Source organism: Ranitomeya variabilis, chromosome 1 (genome assembly GCF_051348905.1).
Source record: "Ranitomeya variabilis isolate aRanVar5 chromosome 1, aRanVar5.hap1, whole genome shotgun sequence".
Taxonomy (NCBI): Eukaryota; Metazoa; Chordata; class Amphibia; order Anura; family Dendrobatidae; genus Ranitomeya; species Ranitomeya variabilis.
The window spans coordinates 892557984-892583254 of NC_135232.1; the positions used below are offsets into that span (position 1 = coordinate 892557984).

The window sequence follows — 25271 nt, forward strand, 5'->3', positions numbered from 1 at the left end:
ACCCATCTTTAAATAGCCTCATCATTACTTCGCTGATTAGTTACACCCAGGAACCATTAATTGCTACTTGGTCGTTTGTGAATAGGACTCAGATTGCCAGGTTATAATTGTTTGTTTCTGGCTGCTTGTTTTGTAGGATGAATTAGAGAGCAAGCCACAATGCAGCGCCAATATATACTCTAAATGAGCTAAATGCTGATAATAGTGCAATTTAAAACGTTAATGCTTCAGTTTTTTTTTTTTTTTTCCTTTTTTTTTTTTTCTCTTTTTTTTTTTTTTCTCTTCCTTCCTTTAACCCCCTTGAATATCTCCACAGAAAGACTCTTTATTTGGGCTGGAATAAGTGAATAAATGAATTAACTAATAAATTAGGGATGTTTCGTGAGCCAGTTTTTATATATTAACGAATTAAAAAATGGATCAAAAATAGAACATTTTGTCGATAATAAAACCATCTTTTATTAATGAATAAATTAAAAACGTTGTACTAGGAGTGTGAATTAAAATACAATTATTCTACATCTCTCCCTATGTTTTCATTTATTAAAAACTGTACTACTGAAAGAATATGGGAGATAGGAAAATTCTTTCAATAGGTATAAACATAGAGGATAGAATGGGGGAATGATTTAAAAAAAAAAAAAAAATGTTTAATACACAAAATAATTAAAAATCAAAAAATACATAAAATAAATGCATAAAAAAAGGGAATGTTCCAGAACGGAACCATCCAGATAAATAGCCCGCACGGCGAATGGGGAGAACTGTATACAAAATTATTCGTGTTGCTCTACTTATTTGTCAATTACTTAAAATACCCCATTTATTTCTGGAAGGTTGAGCTTCCAAACGTATACATATATATATCTGTAGATGTATGTACACACACGCATTCACACGTATTGCGCCTATGCCCCTTCGCGGGTCACCTTCCCATATTGACCATTATGAATATGGTGGTCTCTGTGTGTATAGTCACTGCTCTCCACTAGTGTTCCGGAGTGCTATTGCAGAAAAAAGAAGGGAGAGGGGGTTGGTGGCTAAAATGCATATAATTCTATTTCTTGATTTAGACCACTCGGGGCTAAGCTGTCCAGGGTGAATATCCATCTGGACTCCACCCTGGACATTGCTTTTAAATAATCTCCTCCCCTAGAATTACCTTGGACCACCTGGATGCCCCAAAAAGAGACCCCGCGGAAGGAACAATTATGTTTGTCCAAAAAGTGACGAGATAATGGGTGTCCCGTGAACCCCTTGCTTATATTATTGAGGTGCTCCTTAATCCTATCTGTTAATCGTCTTTTAGTGCGTTAATCGTCTTAAAAGACCTTAGGGGATGATGTCACTGAGGATCGCCTCGCCACTTGTAGGGTCCGACATGAAGCTATGGAAATAGGGAGAGTATAGCTTGGCCCTCAAGATGTATGTGAAGAGGTACGTGAAGAGGTCGACAACTTTAATAACATGTCCAAGCTCCCACGACTAAAAAACATCATGATACATTTTTTTTATCAGCACTGAAAAACAATCCCCTACTTGTATGACTTATTGAGGATGGTTGACCACCACTCCTTGAATCAATTGTTGTTATTCTCACTTTTACCAATGCCTCACCAATGCTCTCTGTCTAAGCTGTGTGTTGTATAAATCTTAAAAATGTTTCTCCCTGCAGACAGATTAAGGGCTGCTGATAGGGTTACTGACCTCAATAGAAATGTGTTTTAACTATCAGACTGCCCATCTCTTCTTAAAAACTGTTTTTATACCACCTAGATGCCGCAGGCATTATTCACCATGGCATCTAGGATGTTAAGCAGCCAGGTTCAAAGTTCACTCAAATTCTATCTATAAATGTGGTTTGTTAATGTCTTCTTCTGAGTCATCAAGGCAGGATAATAAGATGGACAATATAGATTAATATCTATTTAAACCTTATTGTTTCTTAACCCTTTAATTGTAACCAAATTCCAACACATGCTGAAACTATAAAAACCATAATTTCATAATTTCATGGAGTGCGTCAAATCTCTAATAGTCAGGACATAGTCTCATCTACTCTAGATGCACCAGATCAATGTACTTTGCAATATCCTTGCTTGTTCCATACAAAACCGCTGTGATGGAAGAAGAGCAACAATCCAGAACCTCCATTATTATTAATGTTTTGCAGTTTTTGCTACATGTGCAGGTTTAACAAGGCAGTTAAATTGATAGATGTGTTTTATTGTCCATAAAAGACAATACTTTTAAGGGGGTCAAGAATTGTGCAAATTAAACACCCCAGGGGCGCTGTTAAATTGTTTCCTTTGTTTTCTGTTTTAAATTGTTTATTAAAGCCTATCTGGTAATGAATTTGTACAATATCATAGCAATTTTAACAGAGCCAGCAGGTTTTCTGCTTTATTTGGTAATTACATACATAGATGTCTCATTCTGCAGATGGAAAGTACTATTAGAATGAATAATACAAGACTGTTGAGAGCAGGTTTGCTTGTGCACTGGGTATTATTACAGATCCAAAATAGAGATGGGAAGTACAAATGTGTTTACAAAAAAATCTCTTATACCACATGCCGCAAATTACCAACTAGGGCTTCATTTTGCCATCACAGTAAACAGCAGTCTTATAGTCTGCTTTAAAGGCTGCATTTTAACTATATAGTAAATGTAGTGCATATACAGGTCCTTCTCAAAAAATTAGCATATAGTGTTAAATTTCATTATTTACCATAATGTAATGATTACAATTAAACTTTCATATATTATAGATTCATTATCCACCAACTGAAATTTGTCAGGTCTTTTATTGTTTTAATACTGATGATTTTGGCCTACAACTCCTGATAACCCAAAAAACCTGTCTCAATAAATTAGCATATTTCACCCGTCCAATCAAATAAAAGTGTTTTTTAATAACAAACAAAAAAACCATCAAATAATAATGTTCAGTTATGCACTCAATACTTGGTCGGGAATCCTTTGGCAGAAATGACTGCTTCAATGCGGCGTGGCATGGAGGCAATCAGCCTGTGACACTGCTGAGATGTTATGGAGGCCCAGGATGCTTCAATAGCGGCCTTAAGCTCATCCAGAGTGTTGGGTCTTGCGTCTCTCAACTTTCTCTTCACAATATCCCACAGATTCTCTATGGGGTTCAGGTCAGGAGAGTTGGCAGGCCAATTGAGCACAGTAATACCATGGTCAGTAAACCATTTACCAGTGGTTTTGGCACTGTGAGCAGGTGCCAGGTCGTGCTGAAAAATGAAATCTTCATCTCCATAAAGCATTTCAGCCGATGGAAGCATGAAGTGCTCCAAAATCTCCTGATAGCTAGCTGCATTGACCCTGCCCTTGATGAAACACAGTGGACCAACACCAGCAGCTGAAATGGCACCCCACACCATCACTGACTGTGGGTACTTGACACTGGACTTCAGGCATTTTGGCATTTCCTTCTCCCCAGTCTTCCTCCAGACTCTGGCACCTTGATTTCCGAATGACATGCAAAATTTGCTTTCATCAGAAAAAAGTACTTGGGACCACTTAGCAACAGTCCAGTGCTGCTTCTCTGTAGCCCAGGTCAGGCGCTTCTGCCGCTGTTTCTGGTTCAAAAGTGGCTTTACCTGGGGAATGCGGCACCTGTAGCCCATTTCCTGCACACGCCTGTGCACGGTGGCTCTGGATGTTTCCACACCAGACTCAGTCCACTGCTTCCTCAGGTTCCCCAAGGTCTGGAATCGGTCCTTCTCCACAATCTTCCTCAGGGTCCGGTCACCTCTTCTCGTTGTACAGCGTTTTCTGCCACATTGTTTCCTTCCAACAGACTTACCATTGAGGTGCCTTGATACAGCACTCTGGGAACAGCCTATTTGTTGAGAAATTTCTTTCTGGGTCTTACCCTCTTGCTTGAGGGTGTCAATGATGGCCTTCTTGACATCTGTCAGGTCGCTAGTCTTACCCATGATGGGGGTTTTGAGTAATGAACCAGGCAGGGAGTTTTTAAAAGCCTCAGGTATCTTTTGCATGTGTTTAGAGTTAATTAGTTGATTCAGAAGATTAGGGTAATAGGTCGTTTAGAGAACCTTTTCTTGATATGCTAATTTATTGAGACAGGTTTTTTGGGTTATCAGGAGTTGTAGGCCAAAATCATCAGTATTAAAACAATAAAAGACCTGACAAATTTCAGTTGGTGGATAATGAATCTATAATATATGAAAGTTTAATTGTAATCATTACATTATGGTAAATAATGAAATTTAACACTATATGCTAATTTTTTGAGAAGGACCTGTATATAGTTGTCTGGAGGTCTACGTGTACTTAATTTCACTATACAGCTCCGGCAAAAATTAAAAGACCACTGCAAAATGTTCACTTTGTCTGATTTTACTCTTATAGGTATATTTTTGAGTAAAATGTAAATTGTTCTTTTAGTATATAAACGTCTGACAACATGTCTCCGAATTTCCAAGCAATAAATTTTGTATTTTTTTTCTGAAAAGGAGAAATGGTCAAAATAAAAAAAAAAAAACAGTGCTTTCAGACCTCAAATAATGCAAACAAGATTCAACAATACTAATGTTTTAACTCAGGAAGAGTTCAGAAATCAATATTTTGTGGAATAACCATGATTTTTAATCACAGGTTTCATGTGTCTTGGCATGCTTTCCACCAGTCGTTCTCACTGCTTCTGGCACAAAAATATAAGCCGTTCTTCTTTGTTTGATGGCTTGTGACTATCCATCATCCTCTTGATTACATTCCAGAGGTTTTCAATGGGGTCCAGGTCTGGAGATTGGGCTGCGCATGACAGGGCTTTGATGTGTTGGTCTCTTAATTTTTGCCCGAGCTGTATTGCAGTACATTTATTCACATGCATTATGTATAGCATAAGGTAAGATTGAAAATAACTGTCTTAATACTTTTTATTATATAAAAATTTTTTGAGACCACTTAAATCACACATCAGATCTTGATGGACAAAATATTTAAGTTCTAAGTCTTTACTGATGAATTTTGTAATGAACAAAATGACATATCAATCAATGGAAACCAAAATTATCAACCAATTGAGGGGGTTGGATTCCAAATCACCCTGAAAAGTAAAAATTTAAATAACAAAAGATTTAATTTGCAGCAATATTATCACCGCAACACCTCAGTAGTAAATATGGCACCTATGTGTCTGTACACAAGAATAACAACATCTAGGAATAGTGTCTGAGGGATCTCGTCCCTGATCTGTTTCTATGCATCAGTGAGTAACTGGACAACTTGTGGTGCAAATTGCCAATGTTGGATTCACTATTATATAATGTCCCAGAGAGTCTCAATTGGATTCAGGTCTGGGAATGTGAAGTCTAGCCAATGGCAGCAATGCTTCAATCCAAGAACTGCTTACATACTTTGGCCATATTAGGTCAGGTATTGTCCTCCATTAGGAGAAACCCAGGATCTAAGGTACCAACATAAGGTATAATAATGGCAATGAAGATATCTAGGTACCTAAACAGTTGTCACTGGATTTTTGACTGTCATCTGTAGGTTTGTTCAATGATACAACAATATGTCTCACCAAACCATTTTTGTTGAATGATGCTGCAGGCGGCATAATTTCCATCAATGTCTCCAGACTCTTTCACATCTGTCAAATGCTCAGTCTGAACCTGCTCTCATCTGTGAAGAGAATGGGGTGCTAATAATGGACCTGCCAGATTTAGTGCGCTCTGGTAAATGGTAATGAAGCTTCTTGGTGCTGGACTGTGACCACAGAATCCATTACTGGACTTCAGGTTCTCATGTCAACTTCAAAGAGTCTGGTTCCGGCAGAACATTCACACCAGTAATGGAGGAAATTTTGTAAAACCTTGGAAGAACTCCTTTTCCACCTCGAACAAAGAAGCTGATACCGGTCCTGCTGCTGGGTTGGTGCCCATCTACAGCCATGTGCTATCTTACGTTGTTGCATTATTTTATACAAAGGCAAAAATAGTAGAATTTTCTCAATATAGTAGCCTATAGGTAATGGATGCCACTATGTTGCATGTGCATACATCACAGATACAATATCTTTGAAAGGTATAATTAAAGAAAATCCTTATGCGGTATACATTTGAAATATATAGTAAATGCATTATGAATGTATACTTATTTATAGCCAATGTTGAATAATGATGGAGCTTCATATATATTGAATTGATCACATGAAATCCACAAATTGTTTCATAATGATTAATTTTGTTCTATAGAATCCTCTCTTGTCTGTGGACTTCGGTTGCTGCATCGACGCCCTAAACGTATTATCGGTGGGAGGAATTCTTTACGGTAAGAGTTTTTGATTTATGATAATACTTTACCAAGGATAATGTCAAGATAAACATATGTTACCAAAGCATGGTATGAAGGGCCCGAACAGGATGTGAAAACATTATTGTGCCGCTGACTAAGGGCACACATACGGATGACTGTGGTTGATTTCTATGCTTTGTTCATTCAATAACTACCGAAATTGGAGGAAAAGATCAATTTGATTTTATTCATTTCTTTCTTCCCTTTGAACACTTCTGCCTAGCATATGTCCCATATAACTCCAGTTAGGATGGGTTCACTTTAGCGTTTCTTTTAGCTCCTTTGTTTTTTAAATAAATGTCTTTTGAGATAAAACCATATGCCTTACCTTATTGAGCTAAGTAGAAGATGGATAGGATGGAGGATCAAAACATTATCAATTGTGCAATCACATCCACTCACAAAAACATATGGTTTAAAAAAGAACACAACACATTATTTGAGGAATTTACCCTAAGACAAATGTAAATAAAAATGAAGCATATATGATCAAAGAGGTCCTACACGTTTTGCAACATATCACATGACATTAAAGCCTTGTGGAGATCTTGCAGAGAATAGACTGCATAATGTATTAATTCCATCTAGGGCTTGTGCAGATTACAGTATCTTCGGTCTGAATGCAATCTGACAACATATAAGAGTCGGACCAATGTTATTTTATGGTGTTGTTCACATGTCCAGCTTTTGCTCTATTTACATCGGTTATTTGGACCGTATTCGGCATTTGGATGACAAACGAGTGCATTCTGATTTTCACGGACTAACAGAATGGAGAAGATGGAGACATTTTTTTCTATGCTCTCTTCAGACTCTGATCAGAGTGCAATTAGCATAATCAGACCGATTTTATCGGATGAGAGAAAATACGGTTGTGTGACACTAGCCTTATTTTTATCTGTTAGGTGGCTACGAGGTGTAAGTTTTTCTACTTGGTCTTGTATTATGGTTGGAACAATGACAAATGCGCTTCTTTGCACCCAGTTAGCTTTTATCCAGGCACAGGTTCATGAAGGGTGTAAAATAGTTGATCTCCCAGAATGCATGCAATTTTTTTAAATATTGTTCACAGTTTTGGTTGCAGTATGAGATACAGTAGGATAAAAAAGACATTTGTGGTCATTTTTGGTATAGAAAATTTTTTTATGTTTTTTTTTGTGTTTTCAGACTACTGTAGACAACTCCAAGACACTTTTCTGAAGGAAATTGGTGGGGTTGACTTTCACTAGCTGATTACTGTCCTGTTGTTTTATAGACCTCTTGCTTGGGCAATGACACCAGAACATATTACCCTTGTTTGCTAGTAGCAGTCAGAGTTTTCTAAATAGATTCACCACTTCAAAACATATATTTTCTTCTTTTGATAAAACTTTCTTCAGTACAAATGGTAAATTAAAGATTAAAAGTTCCTAAAGGGTTGAAAGATTTACTGGACAAACTTCATTTATTATGACTTGAGACCTCTCTGTGCAAGTGGATGCATTTCCCGCTGCCTCTACACTGTTGATTATATAGAATCTCAGTAACAGCCTGTATTTTTCAGAATAGTATTCTCCCCCAGTTTAATAAGAGGCCGTTATTTTTTTCCATGCAGGGGCAGCTGGCCTTGGCAGGTAGCTCTGCGGCTGAAGTCTTCTCACAGTGATGGAAGGTTGTTGTGTGGAGCCACTCTCATTAGCAGCTGCTGGGTTCTCACCGCTGCTCATTGTTTTAAGAGGTAAGTTGGTAAATGGATCAATGCAGACAATTGCCAGGCAGATTTGTCATTGCCTTTTTTATTCATCTACTATTTCTTTAACTAGATTTTAAAATAACATTGAAGCAAAAGGGAGTTAGAATACCTAAAGTCTGGTAACCATGGTACCTTGGTCAAAGCCTTAATACGTTATTATATAGGAAGCGTGAGGCTGGTCAGAAAAGGCTTTAGGCATTAAATACGAAAGAAATAGCAAGATAAGAGAAATATGTAATGTGACATTGCAATTGTCAGTGTAATGCTGACCAGTAAAGGCAAGCTATTACAAAGTGGAAAAAGAGATAAGGGAACTCTAAGCAATTTTATCTTTTCCCATCACTTCTTTTGTTTATTGTAAAGTATGATCCGAGGTAGTATGATGATGCAACACAACAATGTTCAATATGGATTCAATAGATGTCAAAGTTTCTATAAGATAACATTTTTAGCAACATAAACAAATATACACTGTACATATGTATATACACTGTATATATTTATATATATATATATATATACACATATATCCCCTTCACGACATGACCCATACATGTACTGCACATGTCGTGTCCCTCCCTTTCATGTGGGCTCTGGCACAGAGCGTCATCTTTTCTGGCACATGTCAGCAGTTTTGATTTGTTTCCACCAGCGGCTGTTACTGCATTAAGTGCCGCTGTCAATTTCTGACGGGGGTCACCGATGGGCAGATATCCTGCGTGCTTGCTGGAAGCACGTGTTAAATGCCGCTGTCAGAGTTTAACAGCGGCATTTAACGGGTTAACAGCCACGGGAGGAAGTTGTTAGTGGCACATGTCAGCTGTTCAAAACAGCTGACATGTGCCGGTAAAGATGTGGGCTCGCCGCTGGAGTCCACATCAAAGGGAGGGAGTCCGACATCGGCGTATTATTACACCCAATGTCGAAAGGGGTTAAGGTAAAAATAAATACAAATCTACAGGGCCCTGTGTGAAAAAGTGATTGCCCCCACTCCCTAAACATAAATGAACTGTGATTTATCACATCTTTGGGAAGCTGAGTCCAAATTTCCTAGGCCTGATTACTAGCTCACCTGTTCTCAATCAATAAATCACTGAAATAGCTTGATAAAGTGAAGTCGACCAAAAGATTCTTCAATCCAAATAAATTCTGGAACAAATGAGAAACAAAGTAATTGAGATCTATCAGTTTGTTAAAGCTTATAAAGCCATTTCTAAAGATTTGGAACTCCAGCAGACCACAGTGAGATTATCCACAAATGGCAAAAACAAGGAACAGTGGTGAACCTTCCCAGGAGTGGCTGGCTGACCAAAATTACCCCAAGAATGCAGCAATGACTCATCTAAGAGGTCACAAAAGACCCCACAACAACATCCAAAAACCTGCAGGCCTCACTTACCTTAGTTAAGGTCAGTATTCATGACTCCACCATACGAAAGAGACTGGGCAAAAATAGCTTGCATGGCAGATTTAATACGACAGGGGAATACTCGGTTGACCGATGAGACAAAAGTTGAACTTTTTGAAAGGTGTTTGTATAATTACATCTGGTGTAGAAGTAACACAGCATTTCAAAAAAGGAACATTATACCAACAGTAAAATATGGTGTTGCTAGTGTGATGGTCTGGGGCTGTTTTTCTGCTTCAAGATCTGGAAGACTTGCTGCGGTAAATGGAAACATTAATTCTGCTGAGTTAAGTGTGACAAACATGCAAAAGAATAAGAAATCAGGGAGAGGCAAACAGTTTTTCACACAACTTTATATGGAAGAAAGCTGTATTATGCAAGGTGCCTTTGGGTACCAACTCTGTGTCCTTCCTTATACCATCCAAAATTATAAGGATGATAACAGAAATAATATGGTGATTTATTCACCCTTGCTTTGTGCAATGTTTCAGCTCTTTTATACATATATTATACTGTGCAAAAGTTTTAGACATTTGTGAAAAAATTGCTGCAAAATTAGAAGTCTAGTCAAACTTCTCCAAGCAGTGAATGGATATTGCTGGGTCCTACTGGTTGCTACCAGTCCTGAGCTGATGGCACTTTTGACAACTGATTTCAAAGGGAGGTAAGCATAATGTGTCTTTCAAATACTGCAATAAGTTTCCTTGGCCATCCCATGTAGTTTACAGTCCTCAATGTTTCCCGTTTCTTGGTGTCTTCCGATGCTGAAAAATACAGGCAGGTACTTATCCATCATGGAATACATCAGGGAGGCATCTGATTGACTTCAAATGTATTCTACACCAGGAAAACTACCCCAAACATACAGCTAATGTCATTAAGAAGTATCTTCAGCATAAAGAAGAACAAGGAGTCCTTGAAGTGATGATATGGCCCCACATAGCTCTGATCTCATCATCATCAAGTCTGTCTGGTGTTACATGAATAGAAAGAAGGATTTGCACAAGCCTAGATCCACAGATCTGCTGTTAGCTCTCTAAGGTGTTTGGAGCAACCTTCCTGCTGAGTTCCTTTAAAAAGTGTATACCTAGAAGAATGAATTCTTTGATGCTGTTTACACACACACACACACACACACACACACACACACACACACACACACACATATATATATATATATACACATATACATATATATACAGGGTGGGACATTTATATGGATACACCTAAATAAAATGGGAATGGTTGGCGGTATCAACTTCCTGTTTGTGGCACATTAGTATGTGGGAGGGGGAAAACTTTTCAAGATGGGTGGTGACTAGTGTTGAGCGATACCTTCCGATATGCAAAGGTATCGGTATCGGATTGGATCGGCCGATACCCAAAAAATATCGGATATCGCCGATACCGATACCCGATACCAATGCATATCAATGGGACACAAAATATCGGAATGGTTCCCAGGGTCTGAGGGAGAGGAAACTCTCCTTCAGGCCCTGGGATCCATATTCATGTATAAAATAAAGAATAAAAATAAAGAATATTGATATACTCACCCCTCGGACGGCCCCTGGCTCTCACCGGTCCAAGCGTCTGCCTCCGTTCCTAAGAATGCAGAGTGACCTTCGATGACGTCGCGGCTTGTGATTGGTCGCATGACCGCTCATGTGACTGCTCACACAACCAATCACAAGCCGCGACGTCATCACAGGTCCTATACTCACTGCATTCTTAGGAACGGAGGCTGCCGGTTACATCGCTAAAGTCCAGGGTCCGCCGGAGGGGTGAGTATATCCATATTTTTTATTTTTATTCTTTATTTTTTACATGAATATGGATCCCAGGGCCTAAAGGAGAGTCTCCTCTCCTCCAGACCCTGGGAACCATACACTGGGAACTTCCGATTCCGATTTCCGATATCACAAAAATATCGAAACTCGGTATTGGAATTCCGATACAGCAAATATCGGCCGATACCCGATATTTGCGGTATCGGAATGCTCAACATTAGTGGTGACCATAGCAGCCATTTTGAAGTTGGCCATTTTGGATCCAACTTTATTTTTTCCAATGGGAAGAGGGTCATGTGACACATCAAACTTATTGAGAATTTCACAAGAAAATTTAATGTAACTTTATTCTTTCATGAGTTATTTACAAGTTTATGACCACTTTAAAATGTGTTCAAAGTGCTGCCCATTGTGTTGGATTGTCAATGCAACCCTCTTCTCCCACTCTTGACACACTGATAGCAACACCGCAGAAGAAATGCTAGCACAGGCTTCCAGTATCCGTTCTTTTAGATGCTGCACATCTCGTATCTTCACAGCATAGACAATTGCCTTCAGATGACCCCAAAGATAAAAGTCTTGGAGATTGGGAGACCTTGGTGGCCATTCAACTGGCCCACGACGACCATCATGATGATGTGTTGCCCTCTTTATGCACTGAAGATGGCACGTTCCCTGAGTTATTTTAGCAAGATGGTGCACCACAACATTATGGGTATCAGGTCAGAGCATTCCTACATGAACAGTTTCCTGGAAAGTGGATTGGTCATCGTGGGCCAGTGGAATGGCCAGCAAGGTCTCCCGATCTTACCCCTTAGTGCTCTTCCTGTTTCTTCCGCCTACACGCACACATTAGAAGCATGGGTAGTGCAGAGGGCTCAATGGGAATGTGTGCCATTCTGTGTTTCCATTGAAAATAAGATATACAATATATATCATTAGTTTTTATATGGATACTGACTTTCCAACAGTCAGTATCTAGCTAAAACAAATAAACTCACACTTATAATTACGCTTTTTATTTTGAAATAAAAGTAGAGTTTTGCTCATAGGTACTCTTTATATGCTGCCCTGCCTTCCTGTGTGTTGATTCATGTGCCAATTTTTACACGCTTCTCTAGTCTAGTTTGGCAAATGGTATTTGTCAGCATTTTATAGGATGAAAGGACATGACAGACTTTCTTTTGCAACATCCGCTGCACATTTACAATGCTAGTTCTATGTCATTATTGTGAAGGGCTGTAAATGGATGTGCCTAGGATAGTGCAAACATAGGAGCTGTACCCGCCCATCCTCAGTGGGCGTCAGCTAAATATCTTAGCTAACAGTTGGTATTTAAAAACAAGTTTTTTTTAAATAAGAAAGTAAAGTGAATATAAATAGTCTACACACCCCTGGTAAAATGCCAGGTTTTTGTCATATAAAAATATCATCACAAGAACAATAATTTCAAAGCTTCTTCCACCTTAAAAGTCACCCATAATCTATACAGTCTAATTGAAAGACAAACTTAAATTGAATAGTAAAGAAGTAAAATAATGTAATTGTGTAATGTATATACATTTGTTGAATTACCCTTTGAATTTTGACAATATAATGTCTTTTTTGGACAGAAGTCTACCATCATGGCACATGTAGAATTGGCTATCTTTGCCCACTCTTCCTTGCAGTAGAGCTCCAAATCTGTCAGACCGTGAAGGCATCTCCTGAATGCAGCCCTCTTCAGGTCACCCACAGATTTTTAATGAAATTCAGGTCTGAAAGACTGATATTTGGAATTGTTCATAATTCCCTCCATCTTGACAAAAGTTTCTATTCCAACTGATGTACAATAAAAAAATGATACTGTGGCACTGTGTTAGCTAGAAAAATTAATGTAAATACTTTTGTGCCCAAAAATGACAAAAGTATTCTAGTAATGCTAAAAGTGTTTATATCAGATCCAACTGAAAAACCTCACAAAACCATAACGCTCCATATACCATACTTTACTGTGTGTTCAGTATTCTTTTGATGATGCACAGTTTTGATTTTGCGCTAACCATAATTTTTAGAACTATTGGCCAAATGTTTAACTAAACACAGCTGGGCTTGATTGTTTTTCTTTGTAAGAAAAGGCTTCCATCTTGCTACCTTACCCAACAGACCAGAGGTATAAAGAATTCAGGAGATTGTTGTCACATACAGTACACAACCAGTACTTACCACAAATTCCTAAGCTGCTTTAATGTTGCTGTAGGCCTCTTGAAAGCCTCCTGGATGAATATTCTTCTTGACTTTTCATACATTTTTGAAGGACATCCAGTTCTAGGTAATGTCACTATTGTGCCAAATGTAAGCCACTTCTTGATGATCATCTTCATAATGTGCAATGGCATATCTAATGTCTTGTAAAAAATGTTGTACCATCCCCTACTAACTTTCACCAATGAGATCCCTTTGCTGTGTTCTAAGCTGTTTAGGGACCATGGCTTTTGGAGTAAAATGCAACAAAGAAAATGTCAGGAAAATTCTTCAAAAAAAGGTAAACTTTATATGCAATTAGTCAGAATCACTTTAAATGATAGAAGATGTGTGCTGACTAATTTTTAGCACGAGTTTAAATATAGTTGGTTAATTCAGTGCACAAGCACATCCCCAATTATAAGAGGCTACTCACACTTATGCAACCACATTATTTTTGTTTTATTGTTTTTAGTTCCCTCCTCAAAAAGACACCAGTTTGTTTCTCAATGTATTTATAAAGATTATGGGTGACACTGTGGAAAAAGTTCTGAAAAATGTTCCTGGTATGATTTTTTACGTGACAAAAAACAAGCATTTTAACAGTGGTGTGTAGACTTTTTTTCTCCACTCTAGCAAAAACTAAACAAAAATCTCTATATATTTGTTATAATCACAATTGCATTAACCCATAGAGTAAAGTTAATATGTCATTCATATCACATGGTATGTAACGTAAAGTCAATATTTTGGGTTTATTGTTTTCTACATTCTACCTTAAACGGAACCTGTCACCAGCAAAAACACTATTAACCTGCGGATGTGGGCTCAATCTGAAGGTTAATAGCATTACTAGCCTGCCCAGCGCCCACACTTATCTGCGGGTAGAAGATTAACTTTATCCTCCCCGGCAGCATTGTGGTTTCAGTCACAGGGGCTGAGAATATAGAGCAGAGGCTGTCACTGCGCCCCCGGCCCTGACACTGACTCTGCATTAGGGCCAGATGTCAGTCAGGGCAAGGGGCGTGGTTACAGCTGCCATTTCGTATACTTTGAGTGGTGACTGAACCAGCATCACCCCCGTGACTGAAACCGAATGGTGTGGGGGAGAATAAAGTTAATTTTCCCCCTCAGCATTCAGCGACGCGCAGGTGCCGGGCAGGTTAGTAACACAATTAACTTTCAGGTTAGCAACGATATCGGCAGGTTAATAGCTGTCAGGACTCTGAACATTTTTTATTACCTTTTTGTGCATTACTGCCCTTTTCCAAAATGGCATCTTTGGTCTCATGTGCACTGTGTCTTCCTGCTATAAAACTCCACCCCAGCCTTCAGTCTGTGCTAGAGTATTCTGCCTTGCATCCAGCTCCTGACCTCTGATTACTCCCTGGCTATATACCTGCTCCTGTGAACCTGTGTGGTGACCCTGCTACTCTGCTCTGAGTTCCTGCTGCATACACCAGTTCCAGTAATCCTCCTTCATCTGCTGCTCATGTTTGCTTCCATCTGCATTTGCTGGACATGTAAGCTGTTTCTGCTCTGCAAAAACCTGAGACTATTAACCAGGCCTTCCTGGTTGAGCTAAGATATTATTTGAACTGCCTTATAAGCATATCTATCTGTGTTGTGGACTAAGCAAGGACTTATTCGTGTCAAGTATCCTCAAGAATAATTGTGCTTCATAGACTTTCTGCGCGATTGCATTTTCCTCTGAAATTTCCTATAGACTGCTGAGCTGCATTTGATATTTGCACCAAGTGTTGTGGACTTGAGTTTCTCTCTGCACCTGTTTGAATCACCGTGTGATAATATAGACTTTACCACTTATAAAAATGTGTCCTGTAGTTGTCTTGTTCCTCGCAAAGAGTCTCCTGAGTTATCCCCTATAATTATTGCAGGATACTCTTGCCTAAAAAAAAAAAAAAAAGGAGACTGCTGGAACAATGACTGCAGAAAGCAGACTAGAGCAGGTGTTTTCCATAATTAGATCACTGCAGAAAGATGTGGAAGGTCTGCAAAAGAAGTTTGGAAGCTTTGAACTCAATCAAGAAGTGTTTAAACAGACTTTGCAGGACTTAAGCACCCACATGGCAGCCCAGGGAAACAAACTTGCTGGCATAGAGTCCCAGTATGGACGGGCTTTTCAGGATATAAGCACGCAAATAGCTGCACAAGCGACTTTTCCCGCTGGGCAACCGCCACTAGCTAGCCCACCTAAGTTGCCCCCATTCAGATTTAATGGTGATCACGACAAATTTCGTGGCTTTGTGAATCAATGTATGCTATATTTTGATGTGCATGCTGACCGTTTTCCTAATGATAGATCCAAAGTATTGTGTGTAATGATGCTGCTGACCGCACGAGCGCTCGCCTGGGCGAATCCAATGATTGAGTCTCGTGACCCACGGTTAAATAACTTGGATGATTTCTTGGCCGCTATGGCATTAATGTTTGATGATGCTAATCGCTGTGCAACCGCTGAATCTGCTTTATTGTCTTTACGCCAGGCAAAACGTTCTGTTATTGAGTATGCTACTGAATTCAGGAGATTAGCGGTAGATACCAATTGGGACAGTTATGCACAATTGCCTATTTTTAAAAGGGGTCTGTCTAGTATTGTAAAAGATGAACTAGCTCGCTCTGAGTCACCACAAGAGCTAGAGACATTTATACAGCATTGTGTGCGCATTGACATTCGCCTTACTGAGCATAGGCAGGAGTAGTTTGCTGCATATAACCGTATTTCTAACTTTTCCCTTCCTTCCAAAGAGCCTGCAGGTAAAACATCTCAGGAGGTGGAGGAGGTGCCCATGCAAATTGATTCCGTTCAGAGGTGCGAGATCAATGAGCACCGGGAGCATCACCTTCGTGAAAGTCTATGTTTCTACTGTGGCCAGTTTGACCACTTATTGATCATTTGTCCTAAGTGTCCTAGATGGCCTAACAAGGTGCTACCAGCAGTAGGGGAGTATGACAACTGTGATGATGAATCTGACATCTCTGAATGTAGCCTGCCTTTAAACGCTGTTTTCCATTCACTTTCTATGACCACCCCCCAAGGAGCTTAAGGAACAGAACTCTCACTGTTCTCTCCCTATTAAGATCCTGTGTTCAGGACAGTGGATTTCCAGTGCAGCTATGATTGACTCTGGTGCAGGTGGCAATTTCATGGATATCGCATTTGCCAAGGAACATGGTATTGAAATTCAGCAAAGAGCCTCCCCAATTACCATGGAAACAGTGGGTGGGTCACTTTTAATCTCTGGGCCTGTGGATCAGGAGACCGAACCCCTTGAAATTTTGTTGGAGCTTAATCATCAGGAGCAACTTTCTTTCTTGCTATTTTCTTCGCAATTTCCTGTGATTTTAGGCATTCCTTGGTTGCGTTCTCAGAACCCAATTATCAACTGGGAGACCAAGGAGATTATCTTTCCAACAAGGAGCAACTCAGTGTTAACAGAAGCTGTCCCCGAGTCCACGGCTATGGAACCACATGTACAGGTATTTTCTTTACCTCCAGCATATAAAGAGTTCTCTGACATCTGTGATAAGAAGAATGCAAATCAGCTTCCTCCACACAAGCATTATGACTGTCCCATTGAGTTGCTTCCTGGGGCAGCTATTCCTTTTGGTAACGTATACCCTTTGGCGGCACCTGAGCTTCAAGCCTTAAAGGATATATTGATGAAAATCTGGCCAAAGGCTTCATACGTCCTTCTTCCTCACCAGCAGGGGCACCTATCTTTTTTGTAAAGAAGAAGGATGGGACCCTGAGACCCTGTGTTGACTATCGGGAACTCAATAAGGTAACCGTACGAAACCGTTATCCTTTGCCTCTGATTCCCGAATTACTGGAAAGAGTCCGCCATGCTAAGGTGTTCTCTAAACTGGATCTTCGTGGGGCTAATAATTTGGTGCGTATTCGTCCAGGGGATGAGTGGAAGACAGCATTCAGATGCCGGTATGGACACTTTGAATCTCTTGTGATGCCCTTCGGGCTTTGTAACGCCTCTGCAACGTTTCAACACCTTGCTAATGACATTTTCAGAGATTTGTTGGACCAGTTTGTGGTGATCTATTTGGACGATTTACTAATCTTTTCTGACTCTCTACAGGAACATGAAGAACATGTCAAAACTCTTTTAAGACGTCTGAAAGAGAACCATCTGTATATTAAGCCGGAGAAATGCGAGTTCCATCATTCTGAGATACAGTTCTTAGGTTGTATCATCTCTCCCCAGGGGCTGAACATGGAATCTGGTAAGATTCAGGCTATCCTTGACTGGCCGGTACCCAAGAATGTTAAGGAGGTCCAACGTTTTATTGGTTTTACAAATTTCTACAGACGCTTCATTCGAAATTTTTCTGATATTGTCCGTCCCATTACTTCCTTGACAAAGAAGGAAAAGCCCTTTAAGTGGTCATCACAGGCTCAAGAAGCTTTTGATCAGCTTAAGATCTGTTTCACATCAGCACCGCTGTTGATACACCCAGATCCAACACTTTCTTTCATTATGGAGGTGGACGCTTCTGATAATGCTTTGGGGGCTATTCTCGCCCAGAGAACTGGAGAGAAGGGTCTGCTACATCCTTGTGCTTTCTTTTCCCGTAGACTAACCTCAGCAGAGAAGAATTACGACGTGGGAGACATGGAATTGGTGGCTATTATTGCGGCTTTCAAAGAATGGAGGCATCATCTGCAAGGAGCTGCACAACAGATCATAGTGCTAACTGACCATCGCAATTTAGAGTTCCTTAGATCCGCTAGATGTCTTTCTCCTCGTCAGGCTTGTTGGAACTTATTTTTAAATCAATTTAACTTTGTTATCTCGTACCGTCCAGGTTCTTGTAATGGGAAGGCTGATGCTTTATCCCAAATCCATGCTGTGGATTCCGTACCTGGAGCCCCGTCCAAGACCATTTTATCTGATGCCAATTTCATCGGAGTTATCCATGATCAGGACTTGTGGAAGGAGTGCAGGGAGGCCTATGACGGTGATGTATTTCTGGCCAACCCACCTGTGGATATTAATCTTGTCTTTAAGGGTGGCATGTGGTTTAGAGATCGACGTATCTACATCCCTGAGGTCGTCCGTCTGCAGATCCTCAAGTTGGTATATGACTCCAAGTTGGCTGGTCACAGGGAGGTACAGAAGACACAAGAGTTCCTGAGCCGATTCTTCTGGTGGCCAACTTGCCTGAAGTATACCAAGGACTATGGTCTCTCTTGCGAGGTATGTGCTCGTTACAAGACTCCTCATGTGGCACCTACGGGTCTTCTACATCCATTACCTGTTCCGTCCCGCCCTTGGGGGTCTATATCAATGGACTTTATTGTGGAGCTGCCTACATCGGGGGGCATGAATACAATCATGGTGGTAGTTCATCGCCTGACCAAAGCTGCTCATTTTGTTCCGTGCACCGGCCTCCCCTCAGCTAAAGACACAGTGAACTTGGTTATACAGAATGTCTTTCGGTTGCATGGGGTTCCGGATGAGATCATCTCTGACCGTGGAGTGCAGTTCACTTCAAGATTCTGGAAGGGGTTTTGCTCTGCACTCAATATTAATGTCTGTCTCTCTTCCGCTTACCATCCCCAGACAAATGGTCAGACTGAGCGTACCAACCAGATGCTGGAACAATATCTAAGATGCTATGTCAGCCATCTCCAGGATGATTGGTTGGAGTTGCTGCTGTTAGCCGAATTTTCATATAACAATTCTCAAAGCGCCTCCACTAAATTTACACCTTTCTTTGCCAATCTGGGTTGTCATCCATGTATCTTACCTAGGTCTCCAATTAATTCTCCGGTTCCGGCGGTGGAGGAAAGGCTGACTGCGATGAGGCAAAATCTGGAGGTTCTGAAGGAATCCCTGACCACAGCTCAAGAACGTTATAAGAGATCGGCTCATAGATTCCGTAAACCTGCACCCATGTTCAAGGTAGGAGATTCCATGAGGTTAGCAACTAAGAATCTGAAGTTTAAACGTTCCTTCACAAAAATTTGGACAGAAATTCATTGGCCCTTTCAAGATCAATGGTATTGTGAGCTCTGTGGCCTACCGGCTGAAGCTGCCTAGGACTATGAAGGTACACCCAGTTTTTCATGTATCTTTACTAAAGCCTGTATCTCCTAATACCTTCCAGGGACGTGTTGTGCCACCTTCGCAGCCTGTAGTGATTGATGGGCAAGAACAATTTGTGGTGGAGGAAATTGTTGATTCCAGGATTCGCAGGAATCGGCTCCAATATCTGATAAGATGGCAGGGATATCCCCCTGAGGAAGACTCTTGGGAACCTGTGGAAAACATCAATGCCCAACAGAAGATTTCTCATTTTCATCAGAGATTCCCTGAGAAACCAGGTCCAGGATCGTCCTGAGGCCGCTTCTAAGGAGGGAGTAATGTCAGGACTCTGAACATTTTTTATTACCTTTTTGTGCATTACTGCCCTTTTCCAAGATGGCGTCTTTGGTCTCATGTGCACTGTGTCTTCCTGCTATAAAACTCCACCCCAGCCTTCAGTCTGTGCTAGAGTATTCTGCCTTGCATCCAGCTCCTGACCTCTGGTGACTCTCTGGCTATATACCTGCTCCTGTGAACCTGTGTGGTTATCCTGCTACTCTGCTCTGAGTTCCTCCTGCATACACCAGTTCCAGTAATCCTCCTTCATCTGCTGCTCGTGCTTGCTTCCATCTGCATTTGCTGGACATGTAAGCTGTTTCTGCTCTGCAAAAACCTGAGACTATTAACCAGGTCTCCCTGGTTGAGCTAAGATATTATTTGAACTGCCTTATAAGCATATCTATCTGTGTTGTGGACTAAGACAAGGATTTATTTGTGTCAAGTATCCTCAAGAATAATTGTGCTTCATAGACTTTCTGCGTGATTGCATTTTCCTCTGAAGTTTCCTATAGACTGCTGAGCTGCATTTGATATTTGCACCAAGTGTTGTGGACTTGAGTTTCTCTCTGCACCTATTTGAATCACCGTGTGATAATATAGACTTTACCAATTATAAAACTGTGTCCTGTAGTTGTCTTGATCCACGCAAAGAGTCTCCTGAGTTATCCCCTATAATTATTACAATAGCATTTTTTCTGTTGACAGGTTCCTTTAAAAAAATAATTAAAAATCTTTGAATTTTGTGTACCCAAAAATGGTGCAATTAAAGAAAATACAATGGTGCTTGGAATTCAGGACTCTAATAGTTGTGTCCTTAAGGGAAAATTACAATTCACAAAGCCATCATAAGGCCTAAAAGACACATACGTGTAGCAAATATTGCTATTATGCTACGTTATTTGACTCACTATGACCCCTGTTGTGAATTAGACTTTTTTGGCTCCCTCTAGTGGTTACTAGTGATATGACTCTGGGATTTCCTTCCCTCTGTCTGCACCCAGCTGGGTCGTTACTTCAGGGGTGTTGCTATATAAACCTCCTGGAACCTTAGTCCAGTGCCTGGCATCGGTGTTATCAGACACATTCTGTTTGCTCCTGTTTGCTGGTCCTGGTTCGTGCTAAATTAAGCTAAGTCTTGCTTCTTTGTTTTTTGGGTTATTTGTTTGCTATCATTTTTGTCCAGCTTGTACTAAATGTAATTCCTGACCTTGCTGGAAGCTCTAGGGGGCTGGTGTTCTCCCCCCGGGCCGTTAGACGGTTCGGGGGTTCTTGAATTTCCAGTGTGGATATTTTTGATAGGATTTTTTGCTGACCATATAAGTTATCTTTCTATATTCTGCTATTAGCTAGTGGGCCTCTCTTTGCTAAATTCCTAGCTCATTCTTATGTTTGTCTTTTCCTCTTACCTCACCGTTATTATTTGTGGGGGGCTTCTATCCAACTTTTTGGGGTATTTCCTCTGGAGGCAAGAAAGGTCTTTCTTTTCCCTTCTAGGGGTAGTTAGCTCTCCGGCTGGCGCGAGACGTCTAGGATCAACGTAGAAACGTTCCCCGGCTGCTGGTATTTGTGGTGCTAGGATTAGTTATATGGTCAGCCCAGTTACCACTGCCCTATGAGCTGGTTTTTTGTATTTACTGACTTAGCATTATTCCTGAGACCCTCTGCCATTGGGGTCATAACAGACCCCCACAGATTATCCTTTTCCTTATTACAAAGAGTACAGAAAATAAAATAGCTTTGATCAGCAATTAAGAGATTCATTTGGGACCTTGAACTACTCAGAGAGATCTTGATGAAAGTAGTGTGATCATCAATCGCTAGTGTTGAGCAAATATCGACCTGCGATGATGTCGCGGTCTTGTGACTGGTCGCGTGACCGTGACATCATCGCAGGTCCTACACTCACTGCATTCTTAGGAACGGAGGCTGCCGGTTGCACCGCTGAGAGCCAGGGTCCGTCAGAGGGTGAGTATATCCATATTTTTTATTTGTATTCTTTATTTTTTACATGAATATGGATCCCAGGGCCTGAAGGAGAGTTTCCTCTCCTTCAGACCCTGGGAACCATCCAGGATCGCTTCCGATATTTGTGTCCCATTGACTTGCATTGGTAACGGGTATCGGTATCGGCGATATCCGATATTTTTTGGATATCAGCCAATCCAATCCGATACCGATACTTTTGAATATCGGAAGGTATCGCTCAACACTATCAATCGCTAATGTTTCAAGTCCCAGAAGCATACATATGTTGTATACCTGGCTACCAACACCTGGAAATATTGCTATTGAGCTATACCTATCTGACGGTAACTATCACTGCAAAGAAAAACCATTGAAGAATGATTTTGGTTGATAAATTTCATGAACAGAGAATGATAGGTCACATTTGAATCGAAATCTTACAATAATTTAAACAATGCGTAAAGGATGCTGACAAAATCGTGGCTTTAAACTACTATGCCCAAACGGTTGCCCCTTTTGAATACCATATTGGCCCAGAGGTACCAAGCTAGATGTGTCATTTTTTACGGAATTACGGGTATATACTGTATATTATGTGCACTTAACTTATGAAGTATTTATGCCATTTTGTAACTCATGATGGCCAAGTGGCCAAGAAGCTACAAACCATATTTATGAAGTGTGATTATTATTTTTCGAGGATCCTAACAATGTCACTTCTCGCAGACTAGGTGCTTAGCACATTACTAAATGTATTCTGCAACATAGATGAAAAAATCCAACCTGAAAAAAAAATTAAACTGAATTTCATATTAAATGGGATCTCTCATAAGTAACATATAACACCTATTTAAATATATGATTTTTATGGATCTGACCCATAAAACACTCATTAATCATGGGAATAGGGGTCGCTAAGTTTCTTGTGTGAATAGAGCAGTAGTAGGCATTTGCAACCACTGCCTCAGTCATTGCCTACAGGAGTGATGGTGGCACATGCTCATTATTGCTCCATTCTGACTGGGTACTTTAATTTACCTCTACTCTCCCATCTTTAGGATCGTATGAACGTTTATCATCTATCTTGTGAATATGTGATAAATGTATTGATATGGTATTACTATGCCTATGGCATAGCCATTTGCATGGTTACTATGGCATGCCTTCAGTATACTTTAATGTACTGCCATTTAGGTATTATATACCATAGGGCAACATATAGTAATACACAGTACATTGATGCGGTTACACATGTATTATGGGTCATCACTTTGTATCAAATTCCATCATCAATTGGAAAAGCAGGAAATTCTTTTAGCATTCTTGTAAAAGATACTTGGCTGACTTGTTTTAAGGTGAATATGAAACAGATGTTCCGTTTTTGGTGGAAAATAAAAGTGTGTATCGAAAAGAGCCATCTTCCATGTATACTGCACTCCATTGGTGTAATTCAGCCATTTACATTCCAGTACTTACACTACAGTCTGATACAATTTAGTTTTGTTCTAAGAGAAGCATTCGGGAAGAAAATGAGAATCGCCATTGCATCTCTGAACAAATTCCAAACTTTTGTCACGCACATTGCGGGAGCAAGGCCACATCTGCTGGCAGTATAGACATTCTGCTAGTTTCCAGTTAAAACAGTAAGACATTCTGCAATTACAAACTCGCTTTTCAATTGCTTTAGCTTTAATTGTATCGTTCCTCTTTTACAATACAGGGAATCTTCGTGAGCATTTCTCCACTTCAAGGTGAAAAGTAGGACAACAGGAGTCTAGCCAAAAAAGTTTGTAAGGCATTTATTAGAAATGGAGAAATGATGTAAAATATTGATCCAGCTTTTTTTTTACCACAGACCTATGATTTCTTGGCTGATTTTAGAACTATGGTTCATAGCAAAACTGATGGGGCTCCACATACTGAAGTATGGTACTAATTATGCAGCTAAATTAAAAAATGCTAATTAAAAACAATGTGACAATTTTAAGTAAGCAGTGACACCCTGAAGCAAAACCAAACACCAGCACAAAAGTGACTCCTCATTGTGGTGCTGGATTTTGCTATTCAGAACAGAAGCACCTGGGGCCCAAATCATCACCAGAATGCTTGGGTAAAACAGCTTCAGAGCAGAACTCTTAATAAAGCTCATTAATAAAGGGAACCTGTCATGTAAAATAACGCTATTAACCTACAGATACGGGGTTAATCTGCAGGCTTAGAGCGTTCTGACACTGTATGGCGCTAACACTGAGAGCCCCGCGGCTGGAAGGAAATGAACTTTAGTCCCTCTGGCAGTATTCGGCTTCCAGTCACAGAGATGGCGCCATCATGGTTTCAGTCACTGCTCTTTGTATAGATCGCAGTAGTCGTAAATGGGTTCCCGCAGCGACTGACAGCCAGCTGTAATTTTTATCCTGCTGCCAGTCATTGCCAAGAGCATGGATGCAGCCATTCTCTCTATACACAGAGCGTTGACTGAAACCGTACCGCCACCACCCCTGTGGCTGGAAACCAAATTCTGCAAAGGGGAATAATAAAGTTAATTTCCTCCCATCAGAGGGGCTTGAGTCCAGCTTTCCACGGAGTCAGAACCCTATTATCCTGCAGATTAACCCCATTTCTTCAGGTTATTAGTATTATTTTACATGACAGGTTCTGCCCTCAAGAAAGCTATTAGATTATTGACCTTTTCTTAGTTACCTGAGTAAGTTTTATGAATGATGTAAAGGGAACCGGACAGCCGATAAATGCTGCCCAATCCAAGGGCAGCATGTATCAGACCATGGTTATTTAATTTCAGCCATATATGTTTATCTCTGAAATTCTGCGGCATTTTAGAGAAATACCTTGACAGCCGCTGGGGACCCAGCAGCATGGAAGTCTAATTGGACTGCAGCTTCTCCCTGACTGCTTCCAGTGATTGACAGGTCTCTCCCTTTACATGCATGCAGGGAGAGACCTGTCACTTCAGGGCAGCAGGCAGTGAGAATCCACCAGTGATCCGCCTGGAAATCTGTATAGATTATGGTTGACTATTGATACGTTTCCCTTTTAACCTGTAAAACTGGGGTGAAAAACTCTTACTGTTGCTCTGTTTATTTGAATGTAGTGGAATACTGAATGGAGCGACTCTCATACATCGTGTACCACAGCTCTTCTTAGGGTTCATATGCTATACACAAAAACTATTTTGTAGTTGTATACAAAAGAATATGCTAAGAGTTATATCTCTCTGTTTGTTTGCTGCTGAATTGATGGAGTCCAAGTATAAAATTGAAACAATGCTCTTCCTACAAATATGAGTAGAGTGTAGTGTCAAAGCAAACTTCTTATAATAAGGTCCAAGCAACATTAGAATTGTGCCCATTGGCAGAAGAAATCAATGGTGGATTATCTGC

General features: G+C 40.3%; 1 protein-coding gene across 1 annotated transcript in view; it reads left to right on the plus strand.

The window, feature by feature from the left end:
* PRSS12 (serine protease 12) overlaps positions 1–25271 on the plus strand; it is a 286964-nt gene that overhangs the window by 231917 nt on the left and 29776 nt on the right. The window contains exons 10-11 of the mRNA XM_077278603.1: positions 6252–6327; positions 7946–8068. Of these exons, the coding sequence (XP_077134718.1) occupies positions 6252–6327; positions 7946–8068 (199 nt within the window). The remainder of the gene's footprint in view (positions 1–6251; positions 6328–7945; positions 8069–25271) is intronic.